The following is a 27,546-nucleotide window of genomic DNA, read 5'->3' as shown; positions in this document are numbered from 1 at the left end:
GCCATAGTAAGGATGTGTTCACACTGGCAATAAAAACATTCTGTTTAGCAGAATGAAACGGAATGGATCTGAACAAATGCAAATGGATCCTATGCAATGTAATAGGATACGTACACATCAGTCTGGTTAGAATGGATCAGTTCGGTCATTCTGATAAGCAGAACACAACCTTGGATCCTGCACGACTTTTCCGGATCAGCTAGCAAAATGGAGGGTGAGAGCCTTTTTACACTTTATGCGTTTTAATATGTTACGTTGCATTGCAGTGTGTTTTTTTTTCTCCATGGCAGTGCATTGTGAAAAAGCTTCAGTTTTTCAGTGTATCGTGTGAAAGAGGCCATAGGGAAACATGGACACTGGACTGCACATCAGTGTTCCTTTTAGTTACACCTGACAGCAACTGATATAGTGTAAATAGACCATGTCAAAAACAAACTGAATCAATGCTAGCCTATCACTAGGCTGCTTGGCGCGTGTATTTTGCTAAATAATGACCTGCTGCTGTCCATTTGGGTCCTCAGCCTCCGCTGCCAAGGCTGAGGAGTTGATAAAAAAAAAACAACCATGAAAACACCAAGGGCCTGATTCACAAAGCAGTGATAACTCAGTTATCACGCCTAAAAGACTTTAGGCATGATAACTTTTGCACCACCTAGTTATTACCGATTTGTGCTGCTCTTCGCGCGAAGCTCCCGCGCGCAAAGTTTTAGTCCCATAGGGCTTAATGGACGCTGCGCGCGCAAAACTTTGCGCATGGAAAATTCACGTGAGTTTCTTCTTATCATGCCTAAACTGAGTTTAGGCGTGATAAAGGGCTTATCACTCGCGTGCAAACACTTTGCACCGCTTTGTGAATCAGGCCCCAAGTCTGACTTCAGGTACCCAAAAATTGCTCCGACTCCACAGCCCTTGCAAGGCTATGGAGTAGGTACAAAAATCATCCGACTCCAGCTTCTCAGTATACGAAACAACATACTTTGACTTTAGGTACCCAAAATTGCTCCAACTCCACGACTCCGACTCCACAGCCTTGTCAGCTGCAGCCGTTCATTCAGGTGACTGCACACTAGAAATGCCGTTATACCGATCGAGACCTAGCAGAAGAATCAGGCTACAATTGGTTGGCAATAGACCAATGGGAATCCTCCCTGAGCAATCTAGCATCCTAACTAAAGGAAAATGCGTAACACACTAAATACTTTGCATTGTCTGCCCTTTCATAGCCGGTCAAGGACCACTCGTGTGACCAGAACAGCGGGCATTCAGCATTCACCATTTTACTGAGTTTTATACCTCACACATTACCTGATTTTCTGAAATGGAGTATTTGAACTTTTTGGCTGAGCCGTAAGCAAGATAAATAGAAACTGCGTATCCCACAAAGGCAATACTGAATCCCTCCACCACCACATCCTGCAGATCATCCATCAGAGGAGGCTGAGGAAGAGGAATTCTGAAAGGGTAAATGGAAAATAAATCAGATGGGAATGGGCGCTACTGGAGATTCTGGAGCAATAACTATGGCCGGATTTACCATAAGGCACTGTAAGCAAGTGCCTACAGATGCCCGATGATGGAAAGGTGGCTTACTCCCCTCCCTGAGTTCCTCCCTCCTTCCCTATGCAGAGTCCTGAGCGGAGTGTAAATGAGAGGTTACTCACCCGGGTCTCTGCATTCCACTGGCCAGATTATCCTTCAGTCTTGGGCACCTCTAGCTACTAAATACTGAGGATAGCTCTGGCTACCTAATACTAAAGGACACCTGTAGCTACCTATGACGGGCAAGAGAGAAGTGACAGCTTGGACAGCCAACACACTTGTGGTGCAGTTTGGCAGCGGTTTGTAGGTTCATTGAGGATGAAGTCTAGGGTGCCAGTGACAGCTTGGACAGCCAGAACACTTGTGGTGCAGTTTGGCAGCGGTTCGTAGGTTCATTGAGGATGAAGTCTAGGGTGCCAGTGACAGCTTGGACAGCCAGAACACTTGTGGTGCCGTTTGGCAGCAGTTTGTAGGTTCATTGAGGATGAAATCTAGGGTGCCAGTGACAGCTTGGACAGCCAGCACACTTGTGGTGCAGTTTGGCAGCGGTTTGTAGGTTCATTGAGGATGAAGTCTAGGGTGCCAGGACATCTGTGCCTATAGGCTCCTGTGATGTAAATCCGGGCCTGGCAATAACACTGACCATACATCAAGTGTTACACCTGTCACAGAGATCATGGACATTACAGCCTTGTGCAGCAAAAGAAGATACGGACTCTGGCACTCTCTAGTCAAACTTCGTTTTTGCCATGTAACACCAGGTAAAACAAACTGCCTCTGGTAAACAGCTGTTTCACGTGTACAACATGTCTCTTCAGGACACGGGGCCTGACCCACACCCCTCCTGCCTACCTATATACAGCTGTATTTAGCGTACTGTCCATTTAGGGAGATGAGTTGACAGTGTAATTAAACTTACAAAATCTTAGGAAAGGACATTTAAAAAATAGGCATTAGCCTCATTCCTCTTGTTTAAACCCAGATTCCCGAAGGTGTCTATACGTGAAATCCTAATGGCCTCTCTCTTTAAGAGTTTATCATTCCTCAAGCCACCCCCATTGTCCTCCTTTACCACCTCCAAGCCCGCAAAGGAGAGACAACAAGCATTGGCCCTATGGTCCTCCTTGACGTGTTCAATCCAACAAGTGGCACCCACACCCTTCATTATTGACCTTGTAGGCTGGAGGAATCTCTCAAGGGCTTGACAGTTTTGCCAATACAGTACTAGTAGTGGCTGCCTGGAATCAATTTACTAAGCATTGCCACATTCGGTAATGCTGAAAACAGCTGATTTTACCGATCACTTAGGAAAATGTCAATTCATCAAGGCTGTTACCGCATGGAAAGCTGAAATTATGGAGCAGTGAGGTAAATTACCAACTTGTGCGGTAAATACCTCATCAAATGTCAGTAAATGTCAATTCATCAAGGTTACAGCAAGCGGTAAAACACAGTTCCATTACCAGCAGTTCTCCTCTGTCGATATCAGTGCGGAATCAGTGCGAAACTCACAATCCTCACAGAAGCAGAGACGATTACCTATGACTGACAGGAGCAGAAGCCAATAGGAACAGCCCCTGTCTCCTGCAAGTGATTTTGATTGGACCCAAAGCCTTCTCTGCGGGTCCTGCATTCTTACCCCCAAGGTAAGAGGCAGAGAGAGATGGAACAAAAGACACCTCACCTGCCTCCTTTCATCAGTTTAACCTCTTCTGTTCCTGTTTGAAGATACAGAGTAGCTAGTGTGGAAATCCCCTAAGCAGGGCATGTTTAAAGTATCTTTGAAGTTCATCTAAGCCGTGGCAAAGAAAAAAAATGTTAAGAAAGACTAATGGAGACTGATAGAGAGATTCAGAGCGAGCAGAGGCAGTATAACAAATCATGTACATATAAAAGGGATGTCAGGATGCCTCTTACTATTGTAATGTTGTCTCTGCACGGAGAAAAGATGTAACAACACAGACAACTCACACTCTTCTGCTTTTACCGACAACTGGGCTTTGGGCAATTACCGAACTTCTACCGCACCTGTAAAAATATTGAGGAATTAGCACACAAAAGTCTAAAATACCGAATGCGGTATTTTCCTGACTTGTTTTTTTGTTTATCGAACAGCCTTGATAAATTGACGCCTATTGTCACAGGAGCCCTGGTGGCTGACCGCAATTGGCCTTCTAAACGGTGCCAGCGCACAGATCGTGCGAACTCTGGTCGCAGTCGATGCGCAGGAACCGCTAATAATTAGCCGCAGACAAACCAGAAGGGAGCCTGTGAGATACGGGTAATTACAACTTCACACACTGGTTCAGGGTATCTGCCACCACCGCGGTTACCATGGGACCGAGGAGCCCACTGACTGACTAGTCCTGCGAATAAAACGGTTAAACACACGGTATTCTGTCTAGCCAACAACCAACAAACAGTAGCGTCTCTTCAGAGACCCGGGATCAGTTCTGTGTGTGCTGATAAGCAGGGTAGCGGACAGTGAATGACTTGGATAAAAGTCGTTTATTCGCGGCAATATAAATAATTAATATATACAGACAATTATTAAAATCAACAATTATTAAAACAGTAATAGACAGTATAAAAAATAAAAGAAGGGAGAAAAATACTTAGTTCCTGGAAAGATGTCCTTCTTGTGGGAAGAATCAGAGTTCTTGGTTTCAATCAAAGTTCAGAGTTCAGACCAGGTGGATGCCAGCATATCCTCAAGCTGGCACAGATGAGTTCAAGATGTTTCAGGGTGGAGGACACTGAGTTTGGGTCCTCTGCCATTCTTATGCCCCTGATTCAGTAGGAGGGAGGGAGGGCGGGGCCACACACCCCCTTAGAACATGAGATGAGTCCTCCCCTTGTCCTGGGGACCAGAAATCATACCTTAACCATATATGGGCTCTATCTCACAGAACCGTACAGGTCAGGGCAGATTTACTAATATTTTCAGGTCTGCCTCGATGTACCCAGCAGCCTGATACCAAACATGAGGGGTGGGACCCCTGTGGTATCATTAGGGCACTGTTGAACTGCCTAACTGGCAGTCTTTACCTCAGAATGTTCTGAAATGTTCTCAGAACCAACGCCAGACAGGGCCCTCCATGCTCTGTTAGTTTGGAGGGTCTGCCAGCCTGGCAACACAGAAAATATGACACATATAGCAGTTTATGGAATATGATCTACATCTGGGATTGATAGCAGGTCATTCCTAGGTGAGGTCCTTTTGAAGCTGGCAGCAGCAAGCCACATGTCGGCTTCCCTGCTGGGGGAAGGAGCCAGCGTGTCTGAGTTGTCCCACTCTAGATTGCTTCTGTCATGGTGCTTGTCACCTATACCTGATGGATGGGCCATCAGCACAGCTTGAAGCCAGGACTCTCTGCAGCAGATTAGGCTCAGGCTCATTAGCATATCAAAAGAGCCATCCTGCAGTTAGGCTGATGCTATCTCTCTGCTGAGAAAAGACTCAGCTGCTCCTACACACTCAACCCAGATTCTATCGATTTGAAGCGCAATCGATGCAGAGAATCGAGTGCGATCGCTTTTTCTTCACAGGCGGTTACAGGATGCGCCTGCGGCCCCGCAACCGTCCGTGACAGCACCCCCTGGAGAGAAGGCAGATAGACATGCATCAGCAAGATGTGTGTCGTTGCCGCTAACCTGCGATATCTGATCTAGTTCACCGTTGCAACGGGATAGCCCGTCGGCGTTCTGGTGTCGGCTGCCCGCTGCATGTCGGCCAACCTGGCTGACGGGTCTCGGGTTGCCGGTGCGGCGGGAAAACCTATTGGAGCCTGTGGCTCGGTTCCCCTGGACCGGTCGCGGTCTGCTACCCTCAGGTTTGACCCGACATGGACCGTTCTGGACAGGGCGTTTGCGCCACTGCAGTCGGACGTGGTGTCTGTCGGGACTGCTGACAACAGGCAGTGGGTTGGTTAGGTCAACAGCCAGCCCACGCAGGGTTCCCCTGCTAAGTGGCTGTGGACCTAAGGGAACCCCGCGGGAATCCCTGGACCTTCCCAGCTCCTGACAGACGGCACATGCCCTGCAGTAGTTCGCTACATCCCTGTTCATCCGGGGCCAATAAAACTGTTTCCGAATACCGGCAAGTGTCTTGCGGACACCCGAGTGCCCTGTCAGAGGATTATCATGTGCGGATTTCAGCACATGTCCCCTGAACGCACTCGGGACCACAAGCCATTTGGTATTCGCGTGGGATCTACCTGTAGGGGGCTGTACAGACTCACTGTACAGTCTCCCACCTTCCCAGTACACCTTGAAAGCGGCCCCGTCTGCGAGGGGCTCAGCGGCTTGCTGCCTGAGCACCTCCAGGCTTGGGTCACTTTGTAGTGCAGCTTAGAATACGGCGCTGTCAGTTTCAGCCAACTGGCTCATGTCACACGAGGCCAGCGGCTGAAAGGTCTCATCCCTGCGGTCAGAGGAGGGGGAGGAGGCCGGAACCCCCTCCACCTGTTCTGAGCTTGGGTTCTGAGCAGTGCAGCTGCGCGGTACTGCTAGCACAGGTACACTGTCAGAATGGCACAGACGGACATTACTCAAATCATCGTTGCATGCAGTAATGACATTGACAGGTATAGACATTTTTTCATTACAGACAGGTTGTACAGTAAACTCAGGTACAGTTACAGCATCATCACAACAGACAGTCTGTACATCAAACTCAGGTGCCTTTGAAGCAGGCACTATTGAACCGGGTACCCTTGAACTGGGCACATTCAACCCACCTCCCCCTGGTGCTCCCCCAAGTGTATAAAGTACCTGGTGGTGGGTGGAGAGTCCGTCTCCTTCCGTGAGCGACAAGGCGGTCGTGGCAGGTTCATAGTAGGACACAAGCTTGCCCAAATCAGTCCCCAGCAACACAGGGACTGGGAGATCCTTCACAACCCCAACAACCCTTTCTTTGACCCCTCCTCCCCAATCCAGCTTCACTCTCGCGTGGGCTATGTGAAAAGGGGTGCCCTCTACTCCAGTAAGGGCAAGGGATCGGCTGGAGCTGATGCTCTCCTTTGGCACAAGGTGGGAGTGAACTAACGTGATGTCAGCTCCGGTGTCCCGGAATGCGGTGACAACTTTGTCGTTCACTCTAACAAGTTGCTGCTGGTCGGTTCGGTCGCGGATTTCCTTTCCGCGGGCAAACAGGACAAAATCTGATGATCCAGGCTGTGGTTCGCTGGCTGGTTGCCTCTGCTGTGGGTGAGATACAGGTGCTGCAGGTGCTGGTGGTGTCTGTCTCCGCTCCGGACAGTCGAATTTCATGTGTCCGGGCTGGCGGCAGTAGTGACAGGTGACCTCTCCAGGGGCTGCAGGCCTGGGTGCAGCAGCTGCGCTGGGTGGCCTCGGTGGCTGACAGCTCACAGGGGCAGGAGAGTCTGCCAGAGTATTGGGCTGACCTCCTCTCCAGCTGGATGGGACAGTTCTGCGTGTATCAGACACCCGGGTAGTTGCAAAGGTCTCAGCGAGGTCTGCAGCGACAGTTGCTGACGCCGGCTTGCGCTCCAACACAAACTGTCGTACCTCAGCGGGGCAAATGTTCAGAAATTGTTCCAGGACATCATAAGACCCTTTGGTGAGGCCTAGAGTCCACTGGCGGAGTGTGGTGAGTAAGCTGCTGACCACATTTCGGTACGAATCAGAAGACTTTTTCTGCCAGGCTCTGAACTTTTTGCGATAGGCTTCTGGCGTCAGCTGGTACTTAGTAATGATAGCGTCTTTTATAGCGGCATAATCATTATCTTTCTCCGCAGGCAATTCTGCGAAAGCATCAAGCGCTTTGTAGCGCAGCAAAGGTGTCAGATGTCTGGCCCACTGGTCTTGGGACAGACGATACTGACGGCATGCTTTTTCAAAAGATCGCAAAAACAAGTCAATGTCTGTGTCTTTTTCAATATTAGCAAATTTAAATTTTGCACTTACGGGTGGTGCAGCTCCTTCAGCAGGGAGGCTGGGCGAAGAACTCCGGCTGGCCTGTTGCAATTTTGCCATGTTTAGCTCATGCTGTCGTTGGCGCTCCCGTTCTCGCTCAGCGCCATCCCTCTCCTCTCGTGCCTCTCACTTTTGCTCCACCATGTACTGCAGGTACTTGTCCAGGTCAGTCTCCATCAGCTTTCGTAATGCCTGCTGCATTACCGGGTCAGCACCCATGGACAGTCCAGTACTGGCCAGTTCCGGGTGAGTACTTTCAGAAACTCTGGGATTGGGGACCATACTGACATTCTCCTGTGTAACTGTTAATGCAGGGCCCTCAGGATGCACAACCTCTGTACGGTCAGGATTCTCAGTCTCTGGTTCCCCTCGATTTGGGTCAGATGGGCTGGTATCCACTTCAGTGGACACTCCCGGCTCCCGCAGTTGCTGGGTATCCCATTGAAACAATTCCGTTACTAGGTCCCGTTGTTTCTTGCGGCCGACATCAATGCCTCTCTCTTGGCAAAGATTTTGCAGGTCCGCCAGGCACATTTTCTTGTAGTTCCCGGACATTTCCACGCCAAATAAAATAAAACTTTTGGGGAGGGGTACTGGCTACACAGTCTCTCTGTATATATAAAAAAAAATATATTGCCTTCCAGCTACACCAACGAATTAGTTCGTTTCTGGATAGCGCTAGCGCTATCTTAGATACTCTTCAGCACAACCCAGGTCCCAACCGCTGCCTAACACTGTCACAGGAGCCCTGGTGGCTGACCGCAATTGGCCTTCTAAACGGTGCCAGCGCACAGATCGTGCGAACTCTGGTCGCAGTCGATGCGCAGGAACCGCTAATAATTAGCCGCAGACAAACCAGAAGGGAGCCTGTGAGATACGGGTAATTACAACTTCACACACTGGTTCAGGGTATCTGCCACCACCGCGGTTACCATGGGACCGAGGAGCCCACTGACTGACTAGTCCTGCGAATAAAACGGTTAAACACACGGTATTCTGTCTAGCCAACAACCAACAAACAGTAGCGTCTCTTCAGAGACCCGGGATCAGTTCTGTGTGTGCTGATAAGCAGGGTAGCGGACAGTGAATGACTTGGATAAAAGTTGTTTATTCACGGCAATATAAATAATTAATATATACAGACAATTATTAAAATCAACAATTATTAAAACAGTAATAGACAGTATAAAAAATAAAAGAAGGGAGAAAAATACTTAGTTCCTGGAAAGATGTCCTTTTTGTGGGAAGAATCAGAGTTCTTGGTTTCAATCAAAGTTCAGAGTTCAGACCAGGTGGATGCCAGCATATCCTCAAGCTGGCACAGATGAGTTCAAGATGTTTCAGGGTGGAGGACACTGAGTTTGGGTCCTCTGCCATTCTTATGCCCCTGATTCAGTAGGAGGGAGGGAGGGCGGGGCCACACACCCCCTTAGAACATGAGATGAGTCCTCCCCTTGTCCTGGGGACCAGAAATCATACCTTAACCATATATGGGCTCTATCTCACAGAACCGTACAGGTCAGGGCAGATTTACTAATATTTTCAGGTCTGCCTCGATGTACCCAGCAGCCTGATACCAAACATGAGGGGTGGGACCCCTGTGGTATCATTAGGGCACTGTTGAACTGCCTAACTGGCAGTCTTTACCTCAAAATGTTCTGAAATGTTCTCAGAACCAACGCCAGACAGGGCTCTCCATGCTCTGTTACTTTGGAGGGTCTGCCAGCCTGGCAACACAGAAAATATGACACATATAGCAGTTTATGGAATATGATCTACATCTGGGATTGATAGCAGGTCATTCCTAGGTGAGGTCCTTTTCAAGCTGGCAGCAGCAAGCCACATGTCGGCTTACCTGCTGGGGGAAGGAGCCAGCGTGTCTGAGTTGTCCCACTCTAGATTGCTTCTGTCATGGTGCTTGTCACCTATACCTGATGGATGGGCCATCAGCACAGCTTGAAGCTAGGACTCTCTGCAGCAGATTAGGCTCAGGCTCATTAGCATATCAAAAGAGCCATCCTGCAGTTAGGCTGATGCTATCTCTCTGCTGAGAAAAGACTCAGCTGCTCCTACACACTCAACCCAGATTCTATCGATTTGAAGCGCAATCGATGCAGAGAATCGAGTGCGATCACTTTTTCTTCACGGGCGGTTACAGGATGCGCCTGCGGCCCCGCACCGTCCGAGACACCTATGTATTTGGTGTGACAACGGATGAATTGTTTGACTCTCCTGGTGATTTCACCTATTTCTACACTATCTGTGCTGTATCTTATACAATGCAAAGGCGGCGAGGCTGGTGGTCACACAGAGCAGCATTTTGAGAGGTGCGAAGTAATAAAATTAGACTGCAGCAACCAGCCAGAGAAAAATAAACCCAGAACAGAGCAAAAAATCCAATCATCTAAGTAATCTAGCACATATATACAAATAGAAATATAATAATATATACAAGCCAGGCAAATAGGTTAGGAAATGGAACAACAAGCTCCAGGGCCAGTGAGTCACAGATAGAGGCCAGGGAGCATAGCAATCATCATATATAGGTGCATGGCCGAAATTCAGGAAAGGCCACACAGGCCATGGCCTAGGGCAGCAGGAACGCAAAGGGCGGGCTGTGGGCAGCAGGGTGGTAGTAGCAGTTAGCCTGCCGAACATTCGTTGTGCTACACAGAATTTGCACATAGCGCCGGTGGGTGGCTACCAACAGCCAGATGTGGCACTCGGGGATGAAGGGGCAGCGAACGGCACTTACAGTGATCTCTGAGCTGCCTGTCACTCACCAAATGTGCTGCTCGTCAAGGAGTTTACAATCTACTCCCTGCCATCATGTCATTTACTGTCCTCAGAGGAGCTTATTTGTAATCCCTGCCATCACTTCACTAACTGTCCTCACAGGAGCTTACAATCTAATCCCTGCCGTGTTGGGGGTGAAGTTTAAGATGCTGTCGGTCCAGGGGCAGCTGGTGATAGTGGGCCTTGTGCAGTAAACAGTGCAAATCCAGCCCTGTGTAGGTGCAAGCAAAACTGAGAACTTCTGACAAAGTTTTGAGCAGGGGAGTGTGTTTATATATAGGGTGCTATCAGCTGTGCACATATCTAAATTATTCCTGCAAAACTCCACTTGCTGGTGGCTGGTAGAAGTTCATGATAGTCCAGGTACACAAGCAGGTAGTTGCAGCTATCAAATTCGGCCAGAGTCTTGCAGACAGCCCGATGTAGTTACGCCCCTGGTCGCTGGACTCGCTGCTATAGCACCGGTCTTCTCCTGGGTCCCACCAGCAGCCTCTGCAGTATTGCTGACCCCCGATGGGTTGGCGTCTTCTGCATTTGCATGGGTGTACACACATCACCGGAAATTTAGGCACAGTGCAATACCGGGAGGCAGCGGGGCGGCGATACTGCAGGCGGGACCCATAGGGACCAGAACTGCGTGGATGGATACGCTTGACTTCTAAGGGCTGGAAGAAACTCCAGGTAAGTAAAGATAGATTTATTTATTCACCTTGTATGACCTTTAAGAAGGCCAGTTCCTACTTAACAAAGATTCATTGTTACATTTCTAGCCAGCATCAGAATTAAATTAATTACCCTTTTGGAATGTGCCCAACGACATCAACTCCATACTCTTCCTTCATGTTGGCAAAGTAACAAGCAAGAGATGTGGCAACAATCTGCACAAAGTGAGAGAACTATCAGTAACCTGTCAGGCAACATACGTACAGCATGCTATATATATATTAATTAGTGTATTAGAAGTAATTCTGGGTATTCCACCGCCTCCATAATTTAGCTTTTATAGATGGCCTGGTTAATCACGGCCAGGAATGTCATCCAAGTAAAACTAGAATGATGGAAGTGTTGTAATATCAATTAGAGAAATGGCCTGAGGATGTATGTATGATGTAAGAGACTACAAAAACGCTATTCAATGAGTGTAAAATCATTAAACAGTAGGGGCCTGTTTCCACTAGGTGTGAATTTGTGCATTTTTTTACAGCACATACATTTGCACAGCAATGTTATTCTATGGCTTGTTTCCACTATGTGAAATTCGCATCCAGAAAAACAAACTGACAGCAGGGTTACTATTATATGGGCATTGCTCGCTGACTTGCACGTGTGTTTTCGCATGCGCAATTGGTAATGACAATAGGACTTCCTTATTGTAAAAATTGTACCAAGAAAAACATTTGTAAATGCGCATGCAAAGTCGCATGTACAAAGTGCTAATATACATATGCGAATTTGCATGTAAAAAGCACATCTATATATATATATACGCTTTTACGAATTTGAAGTTCGAATCCACAAATTAAAACGCGATTTGAATGTTTCTAATGGAAACATTGCTCAATCATTTACAAAAATGACTACCTTACAAAATCTAGCCAGAAATGTTTGAAAATGGCTTTGTGTGCGCGCTCACGCTTGCGCAGTACTGAGCCACTCTACACTGTATTTTAATCTATGAAACTAGGCAGACCTAATGATCCTTTGAACGCCCCTGCAGTAAAACCTTATTGAAGCTGCCTCTCACTGTTTCTTTGATGTATTAGTGCTTCACAAAATAGGACTGTCTTCAACCCAAGTTGGGTCAGAGAGCACAAAATAGCGCTTTTGCATGGATAACAATTGAAGTTTCTTAACTCTTCCTGTACTATAAACAATATGAGACTCTTTTATTTACTACTAATGTTCTATTTCTTAGCTCTACTACACATACAACTTTACACTTTAAGTATGGCATGGCAGAAACTGTCAGAGGTAGATAAAGGCATAATAAAAATGATATAGTACATTCTCATATAACACATTAACTACAGTTTCCCTTATAAAATGTATACCCACAGGTACTTTAGACTGATCGTATTCCACCCTATGCACATCCAGCATAGTCGCTAACAGGACACGTCAGATCACACTTACCAGCGCCATATCGATGGGAATGACAAAGCCAATCACTTTTCTATATTTCTCGTTTAGCTCTTTTGTGAGAATTAGCACCGTGAGGGACATGAGGGACAGCAGCACCACAGCTATCGGGATCATATAGAGGTTTTGGAAAACGTAGATATAAATCTGCAACAATAACAGGGAAAGAGGACATAACCTTAAAATGGGAAAATTATTAATCATTGCCTGTGCGTGTGCAACATATTATTATTTACTGTATGTATAAAGTACCAACATATTATTATTACTAGTCCTAAGGCCCGTTTGAAAATGGATGCTAGGCTCTGACCGTAGAAGCCGCGTGCAATGCGCAGACATGCGCGCATCTCCGTGCGTGCACACGCCCGCACACCCTGCCCCAGGGCCGGATTTACCATAAGGCACTGTAGGCACGTGCCTACAGGCGCTTGGTGATGGAAAGGCGGCTCACTCCCCTCCTAGAGTGCCTCCCTCCTACCTTACCTATGCAGAGTCCTGGTGAGAGTGAGGTTACTCAGCCTGCTCTTGGCATTCCACTGACAAGATATGCCTTTAGCTGGTGGCATCTCTAGCTACTGTACCTAAAACTTGGGAGCACCTCCAGTTACTTAATACTGAGGAAAGCTCTTAGTATTAGGTAGCCAGAGCTATCCTCAGTATTAAGGGGCATCTGTAGCTACCTATGATGGTGCGGTTCGGCGTGTGTTTGTAGGTTCATGGAGGGCAGAGTGTAGGGTGCCTGGACATCTGTGCCTATAGGCTCCTGTGATGTAAATCCGGGCCTGCCCTGGCCCCATCCTCCTCCTGTCCTCCTGTTAGTGGGCAGTTTCCTAGGTAGGAGAGTATGCATGCCTGAAGAGTGGGGTTTTCAGATTGTGTCTAAAAAGAGTAAGTGTGGATGAGTGGCGGATGTGTTGAGGGAGAGTGTTCAAGAGGAGGGGAGAGGATCGAGAGAAGTCTTGTAAGCGGTAGTGAGATGAGGTGACCAGGGAAGAAGACAGAAGGACATTGTTAGCAGAGCGGAAGTTTCGTGTAGGATGGTATCTAGAAATAACTTGATTTAGATAGGAAGGAGCTATGTCGTGGAGAGCTTTGTAGCCGAGAGTGAGGATTTTAAATTGTATCCTTTGTGTAACTGGCAGCCAGTGAAGGGACTGACAGAGTGGTATTGGGCTGGAGAAGCGGGAGGAGAGGTGGATGAGTCGTGCAGCAGAGTTCATGATGGACTGTAGCGGGGGTAAATGTTTGGCAGAGAGTCCGCAGAGAAGAGAGCTGCAATAGTCTATCCTTTAAATAATCAGGGCATGCACCAAAAGTGTCCTGTGTGAGAAAAAGACGAATGCAGGAGATGTTTTTTTAGGTGGAGGCGACAAGAGGAGGATAGTTTGTCAATGTGTGGTTTAAATGAGAGACTTGTGTCCAAAATTACAACCGGACAGCGAGCCTGGGGGACAGGTGTTATGGAAGTGCCATCAACAGAAATAGTGATGTCAGGTAGGCGGCAACACTGACATAAATAGGGATACACACAGTATTAACAAGGGATCTCATGACACACAGGAAAGGGAGAGGGTTGGGAAATAAGCTTGCTATATAAAGGGGAGTGGGAGGGACACACTGGTAGGGCTGTGAAATAGGTGCTCAGCTGAGAGAGTAGGGGGGGAGGGGCAGGCCATCTTAAAGAGGTGTGTTTTGAGGGCTTGCTTGAAGGTGTTGAAGGAAGGGTCGAGTCTGAGAGGGAAACATACTCTACAAAGTTACCATAGTATGAGGATTTAGGGGCTTAGCAATAGGGGGTGCAGAGGTAGTTACCGCATCGGGGCCCTTGGGCTAGAGGGGCCCTTAGAGCCACAGTATTAGCTCTTTATTGGTCCTATGCTGATAATAATCACTTCTATAGATTATTAGAATAGCAGTGATCATTAACACCCTGTTTCCTATCCTCTTCTTGTACCTCTGACACTGTGGTTGTCCTTGATTGGTTTTGGTGTGGCGTATCAATTGTTATGTATAGAGAGCTTGGGGGGCCCCAATACAAAACTTGCAATGGGGCCCACACAGTGGCGGCGCCAGGGGGGTGCCGAAGTACCCCCTAAATTTGTCCAAGAACCCTATTAGCACCCCCCAGCGTGAGGTGACTTTTGGCATCTAATAGACGTTTCTGGTGTAATTCAGTTCACTACTGCAGCCAAATAGATCAGCAGGGCTGCCAGGCAACTAGTATTGTTTAAAAGGAAATAAATAAGGCAGCCTCCATATCACTCTCACCTCAGGTTCACGTTAAATTACAGTTAGCTCCGCCCTCCTCTGATCATGACCACGCCCATTTTTGCAGTGGCGCAGATTATAGCCACACCCATTTTTTGCCATGGTGTGCAAAGCGGGTCATCAGCTACCCCAGACGTTGGTCCAACACCTGCATAGCACCTCCCCCCCAAAAAATCCTGGAGCCGTCACTGGGCCCACAGCTTCTTAGCTACGCCACTGTATGAGGTCCAGCTAGGTATACAGTTACTGGATATGATCCTTCTTTGCACACAATTTTACACATCATTACTAGAGAACTTCCCTGGTGCTTGGTTAGACACTCATTCCTGGAGAGCCTCCAGGGTACTAAATTAGACAAACCATTATAGAAGATCCTTCTTGGTGTCCAGCTAGAGACAGTTACTGGAAAGCCACCCTAGTGCCTGAATAATAAACACACCTGTTCAGAAAGTATGGGATCCAGTGCTGGGCCGAAATTACGCATTAGCGTAATTACGCATCGTAATTCACTACAAATGCACCGTAAGCGTTACGTGTAAGGTTACGGTATTACGCGTAATTAATTACGCGTAGACCGTAGGGTTACGTTTTACGCGTAACAAATTACGCGTAAGACAGTAAACTCCCATTAAAATGACACAGTCTGCCGTAATCGCGTAATATTACGCTCCCGTATAATATAAAAAAGCCGCCGACTTTAAGGGTTAATAGCAAAGCCCCCTTAACTGCTAAGAGCCTCAAATTTGGAGAATATATTAAGGAGATCAGAAGGAATAAGAGGAAAATTTTTTTTTTCAAAAAGACACCTTATAGTTTTTGAGAAAATTGATGTTAAAGTTTCAAAGGAAAAATATATACATTTAAAAACCCGCCGACTTTAACGGTTAATAGCAAAGCCTGCTTAAAATTTAGGAACACCAAATTCACAGGGTATATTAAGGGGATCAGTGGGAATAAGAGGAAAAAAATTTTTTTCAAAAAGACCTTATAGTTTTTGAGAAAATCGATTTTTAAGTTTCAAGGGCGAAAATGTCTTTTAAATGCGGAAAATGTCAGTTTTTTTTGCACAGGTAACAATAGTGTTTTATTTTCATAGATTCCCCCAAGTGGGAAGAGTTTTACTTACTTCGTTCTGAGTGTGGGAAATATTAAAAAAAAACGACGTGGGGTCCCCCCTCCCAGACCTCTTTAACCCCTTGTCCCCCATGCAGACTGGGATAGCCAGAATGCGGAGCACCGGCCGCGTGGGGCTCCGCACCCTGACTATACCAGCCCGCATGGTCCATGGATTGGGGGGTCTCGGAAGGGGAGGGGCAGCCAAGCTTTCCCCTTCCCCTCCGAGCCCTTGTCCAATCCAAGGACAAGGGGCTCTTCTCCACCTCCGATGGGCGGTGGAGGTGGAGGCCGCGATTTCCTGGGGAGGGGTTCATGGTGGCATCTGGGAGTCCCCTTTAAAAAGGGGTCCCCCAGATGCCCACCCCCCTCCCAGGAGAAATGAGTATAGAGGTACTTGTACCCCTTACCCATTTCCTTTAAGAGTTAAAAGTAAATAAACACACAAACACATAGAAAAAGTATTTTAATTGAACAAAAAACATAACCACGAAAAAGTCCTTTAATATTGTTAATTAACCATTAATACTTACCTGTCCCTTTAAAAGCCAGTTCCCACGCAATATCCTCGGAAATATACTAATCAGTTACAATGTAACAAAGTTATTACAATGTAACAACTTTGTTATTTTGTAACACCACCGCACCCGACGTCACTCGCCGCTCACCTGCCGGCCGCCGCATACACGCTAGTCCCCGCCGGCTCCCGCCGTCCACTCCGCCCACACCTGTCACTCATATACATGCTGGCACCCATGGGTGCCAGCATGTATATAGGTGACATGTGGGAGAGGCGGGGAGGGCAGCGGAGCCGGCGGGGACTTAGCCTCCCTTCACCCGACAGAGCTCTGAGCTATATTAGCTCAGAGCTCTCGAAAGCATCTTTGTATTTGGGCTCCAAGGAGCCCCATTGGTCCTTAGCAGACCAATGGGGTTCCTTCAAATCAGAAGGAACCCCATTGGTCTGCTAAGGACCAATGGGGCTCCTTGGAGCCCAAATACAAAGATGCTTTCGAGAGCTCTGAGCTAATATAGCTCAGAGCTCTGTCGGGTGAAGGGAGGCTAAGTCCCCGCCGGCTCCGCTGCCCTCCCCGCCTCTCCCACATGTCACCTATATACATGCTGGCACCCATGGGTGCCAGCATGTATATGAGTGACAGGTGTGGGCGGAGTGGACGGCGGGAGCCGGCGGGGACTAGCGTGTATGCGGCGGCCGGCGGGTGAGCGGCGAGTGACGTCGGGTGCGGTGGTGTTACAAAGTAACAAAGTTGTTACATTGTAATAACTTTGTTACATTGTAACGGATTACTATATTTCCGAGGATATTGCGTGGGAACTGGCTTTTTAAAGGGACAGGTAAGTATTAATGGTTAATTAAGAATATTAAAGGACTTTTTTCGTGGTTATGTTTTTTGTTCAATTAAAATACTTTTTCTATGTGTTTGTGTGTTTATTTACTTTTAACTCTTAAAGGAAATGGGTAAGGGGTACAAGTACCTCTATACTCATTTCTCCTGGGAGGGGGGTGGGCATCTGGGGGACCCCTTTTTAAAGGGGACTCCCAGATGCCACCATGAACCCCTCCCCAGGAAATCGCGGCCTCCACCTCCACCGCCCATCGGAGGTGGAGAAGAGCCCCTTGTCCTTGGATTGGACAAGGGCTCGGAGGGGGAGGGGAAAGCTTGGCTGCCCCTCCCCTTCCGAGACCCCCCAATCCATGGACCATGCGGGCTGGTATAGTCAGGGTGCGGAGCCCCACGCGGCCGGTGCTCCGCATTCTGGCTATCCCAGTCTGCATGGGGGACAAGGGGTTAGAGAGGTCTGGGAGGGGGGACCCCACGTCGTTTTTTTTTAATATTTCCCACACTCAGAACGAAGTAAGTAAAACTCTTCCCACTTGGGGGAATCTATGAAAATAAAACACTATTGTTACCTGTGCAAAAAAAACTGACATTTTCCGCATTTAAAAGACATTTTCGCCCTTGAAACTTAAAAATAGATTTTCTCAAAAACTATAAGGTCTTTTTGAAAAAAAATTTTTTCCTCTTATTCCCACTGATCCCCTTAATATACCCTGTGAATTTGGTGTTCCTAAATTTTAAGCAGGCTTTGCTATTAACCGTTAAAGTCGGCGGGTTTTTAAATGTATATATTTTTCCTTTGAAACTTTAACATCAATTTTCTCAAAAACTATAAGGTCTTTTTGAAAAAAATTTTTTTCCTCTTATTTCTTCTGATCTCCTTAATATATTCTCCAAATTTGAGGCTCTTAGCACTTAAGGGGGCTTTGCTATTAACCCTTAAAGTCGGCGGCTACCTAACATTGATCCATGCGTCAACTTTTCCGCTTGGCAGCATGACCTTACACATTAATTGATAGTAGGATTTTACGCGTAAGCCTATAAGGTAATAACCTGAATTCCGGTATACTTACGCGTAATTGCGTAAATGCTATGCGTAATTATAGACATGTACCGAAATTGAATGTCTATGCCGTAAGCGTAATTTCGTAATGCGTAATAGCGTAAAATTACGCGTAATGATCCGTAAGCGTAGCTTTCTCCATTACGACCAGCACTGATGGGATCAGCTGAGTGGAGCAATAAGAGCAACACTGAATCAGAAACCTTACTTGTGGCTGAACCCTGGACTGTCGGATAAAGTAATCATGAGAATTGTGGACGTTACAGGGATTACGTAGATTACGTAGCTTCTACAGTAACTCCACTCTGGGTAGTACTGCCCCACACTCTAGCTGCTAGTGCTCTCCATGAATGTTCCCTAGTATCTGCAATGCACGCTGCTATGTAAAAATGCCTATGTCATGTGTACCACAACCAATTCCGGGTATAACAACCGTTGTATTTGGCGAATAAACTTAATTCTGATTCTACAGTAACTGCTGTTTTATTGTCAGTCCTATGTAATATGATGGTATTTTATAAAAAAAAAAAAAATCATGATATTGTAGATCATGCTACTGAATATAATGTGCAGTAGAGTCCTGGTTACCAGAACTCAGGCATCCCTCAGTCTCAACTAACCAGCATGCATGGGGGGGGGGGGGGAATGGGGGGGGGGACTTTTGTGTTTTGCTGAGCTTTGTACAGCAGAAGCAACTTACCAAACCTCCAGGCACCATCTTCTACACTTCCTACAGCTCCCAGTGGCTTTCCTGTGTGGATGTATGGCTCCCGCCGTGTCACCTGACCAACATTAGATGCGACGAGAACCATACATGGAGGATGCGGGAAAGCCGCTGGGAGCTGCAGAAAGTGTAGATGATAGCACCCACAGGTTCAGTACGTAACTTCCACTGCGCACAGATCTGCAAGTGGAGAAGTTAGTGTTATTTTAAGGTACCCCGTAAATATCCAATCTTTTCTGTCCAATCATAACATTTCTACATTTCTATGTAATATAAGGGACTACCTAAAGTATCCATTAAAAATAAATAAATATATATATATATATATATATATATATATATATATATATTTGTTAACTATATTTTTATTGTTTCCAAGGCATAAAACATCATTTACAGGGATATAGGCAGAAAAGAATTCTCGCATGAAGCATGGAATACTAAAATATTGCAAAAAACACATATCTTTGGCTCAGTGCTCTTATTAACAGCCTGATTGCCTGTAAATCAGAATATACATCTCAGAATGCCTGACATCACCTCCACCCTTTTATTCAATTAACTTAGAAAACTGATAACCCCAGCCTGCAATCCCCAGACACACCCCTGTCCCTTAACCACCCTGGCGTTCTGATTAAATCGCCAGGGTGGCTGCGGGAGGGTTTTTTTTAAATAAAAAAAAAACTATTTCATGCAGCCAACTGAAAGTTGGCTGCATGAAAGCCCACTAGAGGGCGCTCCGGAGGCGTTCTTCCGATCGCCTCCGGCGGCCAGAAGTAACACGGAAGGCCGCAATAAGCGGCCTTCCGTGTTTCGCTTACCTCGTCGCCATGGCGACGAGCGGAGTGACGTCATGGACGTCAGCCGACGTCCTGACGTCAGCCGCCTCCGATCCAGCCCTTAGCGCTGGCCGGAACTAATTGTTCCGGCTACGCTGGGCTCGGGCGGCTGGGGGGACCCTCTTTCGCCGCTGCACGCGGCGGATCGCCGCGCTGCAGCGGCGATCAGGCAGCACACGCGGCTGGCAAAGTGCCGGCTGCGTGTGCTGCTTTTTATTTCATTAAAATCGGCCCAGCAGGGCCTGAGCGGCAGCCTCTGGCGGTGTTGGACGAGCTGAGCTCGTCCAGACCGCTCAGCAGGTTAAAGAGGAACTCCAGTGAAAATAACATAATGAACAAAAGTTCTTAATTTTTACAATGATTATGTATAAATGATTTAGTTAGTGTTTGCCCATTGTAAAGCCTTTCCTCTCCCTGATTTACATTCTGTCATTTATCATATGGTGACATTTTTACTGCTGGCAAGGGATCAGTGGAAGGAGATGCTGCTTTTCTGGCAGTTGGAGACAGCTATTATTTCCCACAATGCAACAAGGCTCCCACAGTGTGATGTCAGCACCATGGTCCTGACATCACACTGTGGGAGGGGTTTCATCACAATATTAGCTACCGTATACAGAGCCCCCTGATGATCCGTTTGAGAAAAGGAAAAGATTTCTAATGGGAAAGGGGGTATCAGCTACTGATTGGGATCCTTGGTCACAGTTTCTCTTTAAACCCACCCCATCCTCCCTCTGTCTCTGCATGTTCCCAACACCTATGAACAAGTTGACCTGAGAACCTTAGCAAGCGCCTACAATGGCTTAAGGCACTTCCAATGGTCCCAAAGTACCTTGTAGATCAAGCAAGAAAAGACTCTGCAGTTCTTGCTTCACCATGCCTAAGGTGGGCGGGGCTCTCTCTAACCACCACAAGAACAAGACTCTTCATCCCACTAATATTAGTAAAAGGAATAAAGCTGATGGCCGCAGATTTGCATCTTCTACCTCATTGGCCCATTCAATATATTCACTTAGTTTAACTTTCTACCACACAGATTTGGTAAGATTGGACAAAAAAAGATTGGATCATTAGTGGCCACCTTAAAGAGGAACTCCAGTGAACATTTTACTGTTGGCAGGTGATGTAGCTGCTGCATGTTTTTTGGTAGTTGGAAACAGCTGTAAACAGCTATTTTCCACAATGCAACAAGGTTCACAGACAGGAAACTGCCAAAAGTTCGAACTTTTCTTGTGGAAGGGGTTTCTTGTGGGAGGGGTTTCACCACAATATCAGTCATACAGCGCCCCCTGATGGTCTGTTTGTGAAAAGGAATAGATTTCTCATGTAAAAGGGGGTATCAGCTACTGATTGGGATAAAGTTCAATTCTTGGTCGGAGTTTCTCTTTAAGGGCCTGTTGCTTGACTTCCAGGCAACCAGCAAGAACACATATCCGGCATCAATGAATCCCTGCGGGTGCCAGGTAACAGGGATTGTACTGTACAAGTTATTAGATGTAACTGGTTCACTAAGCTTTCAGTAAAGTATTTTAAAAATTCAGCCAGAGCAGTGAGTGAAGGTTCCGCATGCATGACTGGCTACAGACTTCCAGGAAATGTGAGTCCTTCTGTGTTTAATGACTATGAGCCAGTATTACAACATTTTTACAATCTCAGGTGAAACAGAAAGAAAACACAGAGTTACTTCCCTGCTTGTTACATAAGGACACCTGCTTATAGTAATGCCCTGGCAGTGACAGGGATATGGGGGCTGCACATGTATTTTCTTTTAAACAATGGCAATTGCCTGGCAGTCCTGCTGCCACTGCCACGCCTTGCCCCTAAAGAGGTCCATCAATCATACAATCTTGCCACTTCTATGTAATATGAGGGATTCTCTTAAAGAGGAATTCCAGTGAAAATAATGTAATAAAGAAAGTGCTTCATTTTTACAATAATTATGTATAAATGATTTAGTCAGTGTTTGCCCATTGTAAAATCTTTCCTCTCCCAGATTTACATTCTGACATTTATCACATGGTGACATTTTTACTGCTGGCAGGTGATGTCAGTGGAAGGAAATGCTGCTTGCTTTATTGGCAGTTGGACCCAGCTGTAAACAGCTGTTATGTCCCACAATACAATGAGGTTCACAGACAGGAAACTGTCAGGACCATGGTCCTGACATCACACTGTGGGAGGGGGTTCACCACAATATCAGCCATACAGAGCCTCCTGATGATCCGCTGTGAAAAGGAAAAGATTTCTAATGGGAAAAGGGGCATCAGCTACTGATTGGGATGAAGTTCAATTCTTGGTCACAGTTTATCTTTAAAGTGTACCTGAGATGTGGCAAAATAAAGAAATGATGCATACCTGGGGCTTCCTCCAGCCCCCTTCAGGCTGATCGCTCCCTCTGCATCTTCCTATGCCACCTGGATCCTCTGCTAGGCGGCCCAGTAATTCCGCCAGTTGGCACCTGTTGCGCTCCCGTCACTAGGAGTGTGCTGCGCCTGCACAGTGGTGGTACTGCACAGACGTAGAACTCTCCTGGCGACGGGAGTGTGATGGGTGCGTAAGCAGGCAGCTGGCCACGCGTAGCATGCCCCGATTGGCGGAATTACAGGGCTGCCAAATGGAAGATAGAGGCGGTGTGGGAAACCGACGAGGGATCATTGTGCCTGAAGGGGGCTGGATATAATTTCCTTCATTGTTTTATAGTTGGAATTTCTTATCAGTGAGGGTCACACTGTAGTCACTTCCTGTCTGAGTCAGGACTGAGTCAGCCACTTACAAACCTGATATTTAACTCTTTCAGGCAGAGAAAGGGAAAAAAAGGAACAGCGCATAGTTATTTGTGTGCTAGGCACTGTACATATACATGTCTATCTCATCATGTCACACGTCACTTCGGGTATCCTTCAAAGACTGAGTACCATGGCTTCCTCAAGATTAATATACTTTCACTTACAGTATTTTAACATTTAATACAGAGTTCATGGTATGAATATAGAGTGGGGAACACTACTGTATTAGATAGGCCTATTTTTAACATTGAGTCTCAAGCAACCAGAAATTACACTTATCCGGCATCAGCCGATCTTCGTCAGTGCCGGATAACTGGACTCTACTGTATATAAGTAACTGAGGCAGATACAAATTTCGAACTTACGTAAAACATTCCTAATGGCCCAGAAATGTAAGGCATCTTCACTCCTAGTAAGAACTTGACCTGGGATGTCACCACATGGGTAGCTGCCCCGGTTGTCATCGCACTGACTACAGGCTCTGAGAAGAGGAAAGTAGCACATCCCATTTGCAGTAATGACATAGACATCTAATGGAAAACACAGGCCAGTTAGAATGACAGAATACATGTGAAAGCCGTGTATAGGAAATTATACATCTTAAAGCTAATGGAAAGCAAAAAAAATAAATAAATAAATCAACCAGATACTTACCTAAGGAGAGAGAAGGTTCTGGGTCCTATAGAGCCTTCTTGTTCCTCTCTCGGTCCTCTCATTCCATCGTTGGCTCCCCCGGTAGCATTCGGACGAATATTGCTCTCTGCCCCGTAAGAGGTTTCGGAAGTCTTTGTGTGTCTGAGTGCTCCCAAAGACGGGCGGTGATGTTCTGCATCTGAGCTATCGTGCTCTCTCGCGGGCGCTCATGCATGTGCAGTATGGGGCCGCCCGTCTTCGGGAGCACTCAGGCCAACCAGAGTGAAATGTATAAAGTATAGATTATATTTGTCCTATGTTGCCCTCACTTACAGTAGGTTCTGATAATCTGACAGGGTTGGGGCTGCTTTCTCTTCATATGGGGGATTCTTAGGTATTTATTTACTTACAAAAGCACTTAGTGTCTTTGAAAGGAATAAAGGAAACACTGAGAATCTCCCATGAGGAGATAGACTAGTCCAAAACATGTTAGATTTGTCAGTTTTTTACTACCATCTGTAAGTGACAGTGAAAAAACAGATACTTACATAAGAGGCTTCCTATGTCCTCCAGAGGTTTCCTGTGGCCTCCTGGAGACAACTGTGGCTTCCCGGGAGCGTACATGTGCCTTGAGTGGTGCCTTGAGTCCACCAGGAGAAAATCATGATATAAATGTTCTGTCTGTTGTAAAATTTACATTGGGGACTATGGCTTAGTAGCTATGCCACTGATAGGACCTCTGTCCATGGTGACATCCTAAGGTAGACACATACCTACTCTACTGAAAGTAACTGTCAGTTTCTAATAAACACCTGGCAATGACAACTGTGTGAAATAAATCCCAAACAACGAAGCATCTGTTTTATCCATGGCACACCTACCCGTAATTCCAAGAACAATGTTACTTATTCTTGCCTGTTTACAGTCCAAATATTATTATTTTTCTAACCTTGAATATGTGTATGTAAAGAAAATGTGAGACATTTGGGCCCCTTCTGCATACATTCTTCCTGTCCCATTGTGTATATTGTAAATAAAACAGGCTTATAAAAAATAAAGACACTGGCTGAACGCCATGGACGTATGTCTTTTTTTTCAACCTATTATGTAACCATATTCTACACACCTGGTTACAGCAGACTTGTTCATCCACATAACACTAGAGGAGCGATAAGGCTCTATAGGACCTACAGCCTTCCCTCTCCTCTGGTATCTGTTTTTTCCCCCGATCGCTTCAGACTCACTTTAACAAACTGTTTCCTTACTCTAAATACACCCGAGTCTCTGACACTGCAGATGTCCTTGGGATGTTTCGGGGCTCCATATCAATAAAGTGCTTGGGGCCCCATGTAAAACTCACTCTGGGGACCCAAGCTCCTTAGTAACGCCACTGATCAGTAGCATGATATTCCTTCCTTCCCCAGTCTCTGAAATTCCATCAATGGCTAAATGATGTTTGTCTGGGCATCAAAAGAGGAGGTGAACAAAAATCTTCTCAAGCTATAGACAGCAAACTTTTTTTTTTTGTAGTAGTAGTAGCGAAGGGACGAGTTTAAACTCTTTCAAGTGTATAGGGTCATCTCTGTTCCCACTGAAAAGATTTTCTCACTTCCTGCCTATTAAATTATACCTGAACTGAGAGGAATATGGTGGCTAACATACTTTTTTTTTTTTTTATCTTATAACCATACCAGTTGCCTGGCGGTCCTGCTGATCTCTTTTGCTGCAGCAGTGCTTGAGCACACACCTGAAACAAGCATGAGGCTAATCTAGTCAGACTTCAGTCAGAAACATCAGATCTGCATGCTTGTTAAGGGTCTATGATAAAGGCTGGAAGCACACTTGTGCATTTTCTGCATAGGACTGACAACCAATGCTAACCAATGGGTTAGTGCACACCTTTAAGAAACTGACAGCAGCGGAGCATTGAAGCAGTGAAGTCTAGCAGTGAAATCTACCTACACACTCCAAGAGTACATATGCAGTTATTACGAAAAAAAAGGCGGGGGGGGGGGGGGGCTTTAGTAATAACAACATTTTGTCTCTGAGTAGCAGTCATGACTGTGACTAATTCATAGTCCTAGATTGGCAGGCAGTGCTCAGTCTGCTCCGGAGAGCTAGCAATCAGTCCCACACACACTCACTCCCTTAGCCCACAGCTGCGGGAGCTGAGTGTTGGATGCACCATTGACCTTTGCTAGGAGGGAGCCCATTGAGGAGGATAGCGGCAGTCACATGACCTCTGCCCACGAAGCTAAGGAAGATTTACCTAATGCCCACACTCTGATAGGTCAGATATCTGAGAGCCCTCTTATTATTAAAGGGGGCTTCTAGATTCCATCACAAGGTCACCCCACAGTCTACCCCACCTCCCTAGAGAAGGATTTACACAAAATGGGACCCAAGGCAAGATAGAAGTTTTGGCTCTCCTATGGTATTTTTGGTAATCTAATGCAGTAGAGTTGTCAGAGAAGGCAGCTGCCTAATATCTTAATACCCTTTAGGCCCCAGGCACCTGCCTAGGTTGCCTTGTCAATTATCCTGCTCTGTCTAGGCACTGGTGATGATGATGAGCCCATTGTCAGTAACACTGCACAAGGGTTCTCTGCAAAGGGCAGAAGATTTTGTCATCTCCTCTAGTCTAGAGCCTAGGTTCTCAAAGTGTGGTACGCGTACCCCAGGGGGTACTTCTGATGGTTCCAGGGGGTACTTGGGCTTGATATACTTAAGCCTAAACAAACATACTGTCATTGAGTTACATTAGGTATGTTAATTAAAATAGATAGGTAATATAATCTCTTACCCACACTGTTTTAAAAGAACAGGCAAGTTTGATTTCATGATGGCAGCCATCTTTTTGGTTAAAGGAAGTGACAGGGAGCATGAGACACAGTTCCAACTGTCCAGTGTCCTGAGCACCTCTCCCAGTTGCTAGACAACGTGAATAACAACATAGGAAATCCCATCATGCTCTGCACAGCATCAGGGAAAAAAAGGCTCAGGCTTGTTTTCTTTGATGGGTGGAGCTTAGCTAAAAATGCAGCTAAAAATGATGCTTTGGTAAGAAAAACAAAGTTCTGATGCTGTGAAACTGTTAAAGAAACACCAACCCTTTTCAGTTCTGCTGAGTAGATTTTTAGTCAGGAGGTTCACTTTAACCAAGAATAACAAATTTAGAGTTTTAGAAAATGATAAATCTTATTTAAACACCACCAATTTAGTGTTTTAGCTAATTAAAAGCAATAGTAAATGCTTGAAAAGTTTAGAATCTATTATCATGTACTACCATTAAAAATATATTAGTCAAGGGGTACTTGTGATAATGTTTATTATGCTAGAGGGTACTTGGCGAGTACAGGGCTTTAAAAGGGGTACATACCATTCAAATGTTGAGAAACACTAGTCTAGAGTACACCCAAATGTTATGGACTGTCTAGGCTAGTATCAATCAAGGGTGAAGCACAACTCTCTTAAAGTGAACCAGAGACGAAGCACCCTTGTGTATTTTACCATAGAAATCAGTGGGAACATTAGAGAAAACATTTACCATGCTCTCTGTTCCATCCTCACTGCTAAAAGTGTCTGTTATCTAGCTGAGATAAGAATCCCGGACTGAGCATTGATTCTGGCTTTGCTATAATGACTCAGCTATAATGATTCCTGAGCAAAGCCAGCAGGGGGCAGGCTTGGACTTGAAGACAGCAAAGAACACAGTCTCAGCTATAATTATTCTGTAGCAAAGCCAGACCGACTGCTTAGTCGGGATTCTTATCTTAGAGGTGATAACAGGCAAATTAAACAGAGAACAATGTAACAAAGAGCAGATTAGGTGTTTACTGTCATGTTCCCACTGATTTATAAGGTAAAATACATGAGGTTGCTTCATCTCTGGTTCTCTTTAAGCTCCGAATATCCTCTTGCGTACAAACCTGGGACAGACAAGAGGTTAACAAGGCAGATATTCTTGGGGTGTTCATTTTTTTTTCATTCTATATTCCTTAGCATTTTTTTTTGTTCTACTTTTGAATTAATGCATATTGCTGTCAAAAGTGATATTGCCAGACCCAACGCTGATAAATGCGCAGGTGGGCCACCCTCTCCGGCTGGAGATGTATGCATGTGCATGCACTGTTTCCCATTCATTTCAACGGAGGGTCCAAAACTGCATTAGCTCACACTTGGGTTTCCTTTGCCTCTTCCCTACAACTGCGATACCAGTGGTGTAGCAATAGGGGGTGCAGAGGTTGCAACCGCACCTCGGTCCCCAAGGGCACAACCACAGTATTATCCCTCAACCACAGTATTATCCCTCAACCACAGTATTAGCTCTCTATTGGCCCTGTGCTGG

The 27,546-nt window shown here is 46.1% G+C and overlaps 1 protein-coding gene across 6 annotated transcripts in view; it reads right to left on the bottom strand.

Annotated features, from left to right (window-relative positions):
* The window catches only part of SLC26A7 (solute carrier family 26 member 7), a 114,300-nt gene that overhangs the window by 65,152 nt on the left and 21,602 nt on the right, over positions 1-27,546 (bottom strand). For 3 of the 6 annotated variants that reach the window (XM_068237625.1, XM_068237626.1, XM_068237627.1), the window contains exons 4-7: positions 22,931-23,095; positions 12,406-12,558; positions 11,068-11,150; positions 1,306-1,453 (exon numbers count right to left, since the gene is read on the bottom strand). In XM_068237625.1, the coding sequence (XP_068093726.1) occupies positions 1,306-1,453; positions 11,068-11,150; positions 12,406-12,558; positions 22,931-23,095 (549 nt within the window). The remainder of the gene's footprint in view (positions 1-1,305; positions 1,454-11,067; positions 11,151-12,405; positions 12,559-22,930; positions 23,096-27,546) is intronic. The other 3 variants (XM_068237628.1, XM_068237629.1, XM_068237630.1) reach the window with 2 other exon arrangements.

Source organism: Hyperolius riggenbachi, chromosome 5, assembly GCF_040937935.1.
Source record: "Hyperolius riggenbachi isolate aHypRig1 chromosome 5, aHypRig1.pri, whole genome shotgun sequence".
In the NCBI taxonomy this organism is placed as follows: domain Eukaryota; kingdom Metazoa; phylum Chordata; class Amphibia; order Anura; family Hyperoliidae; genus Hyperolius; species Hyperolius riggenbachi.
The sequence above is the reverse complement of the archived record's forward strand: the minus strand, read 5'-3'. Positions and strand labels throughout refer to the sequence as shown.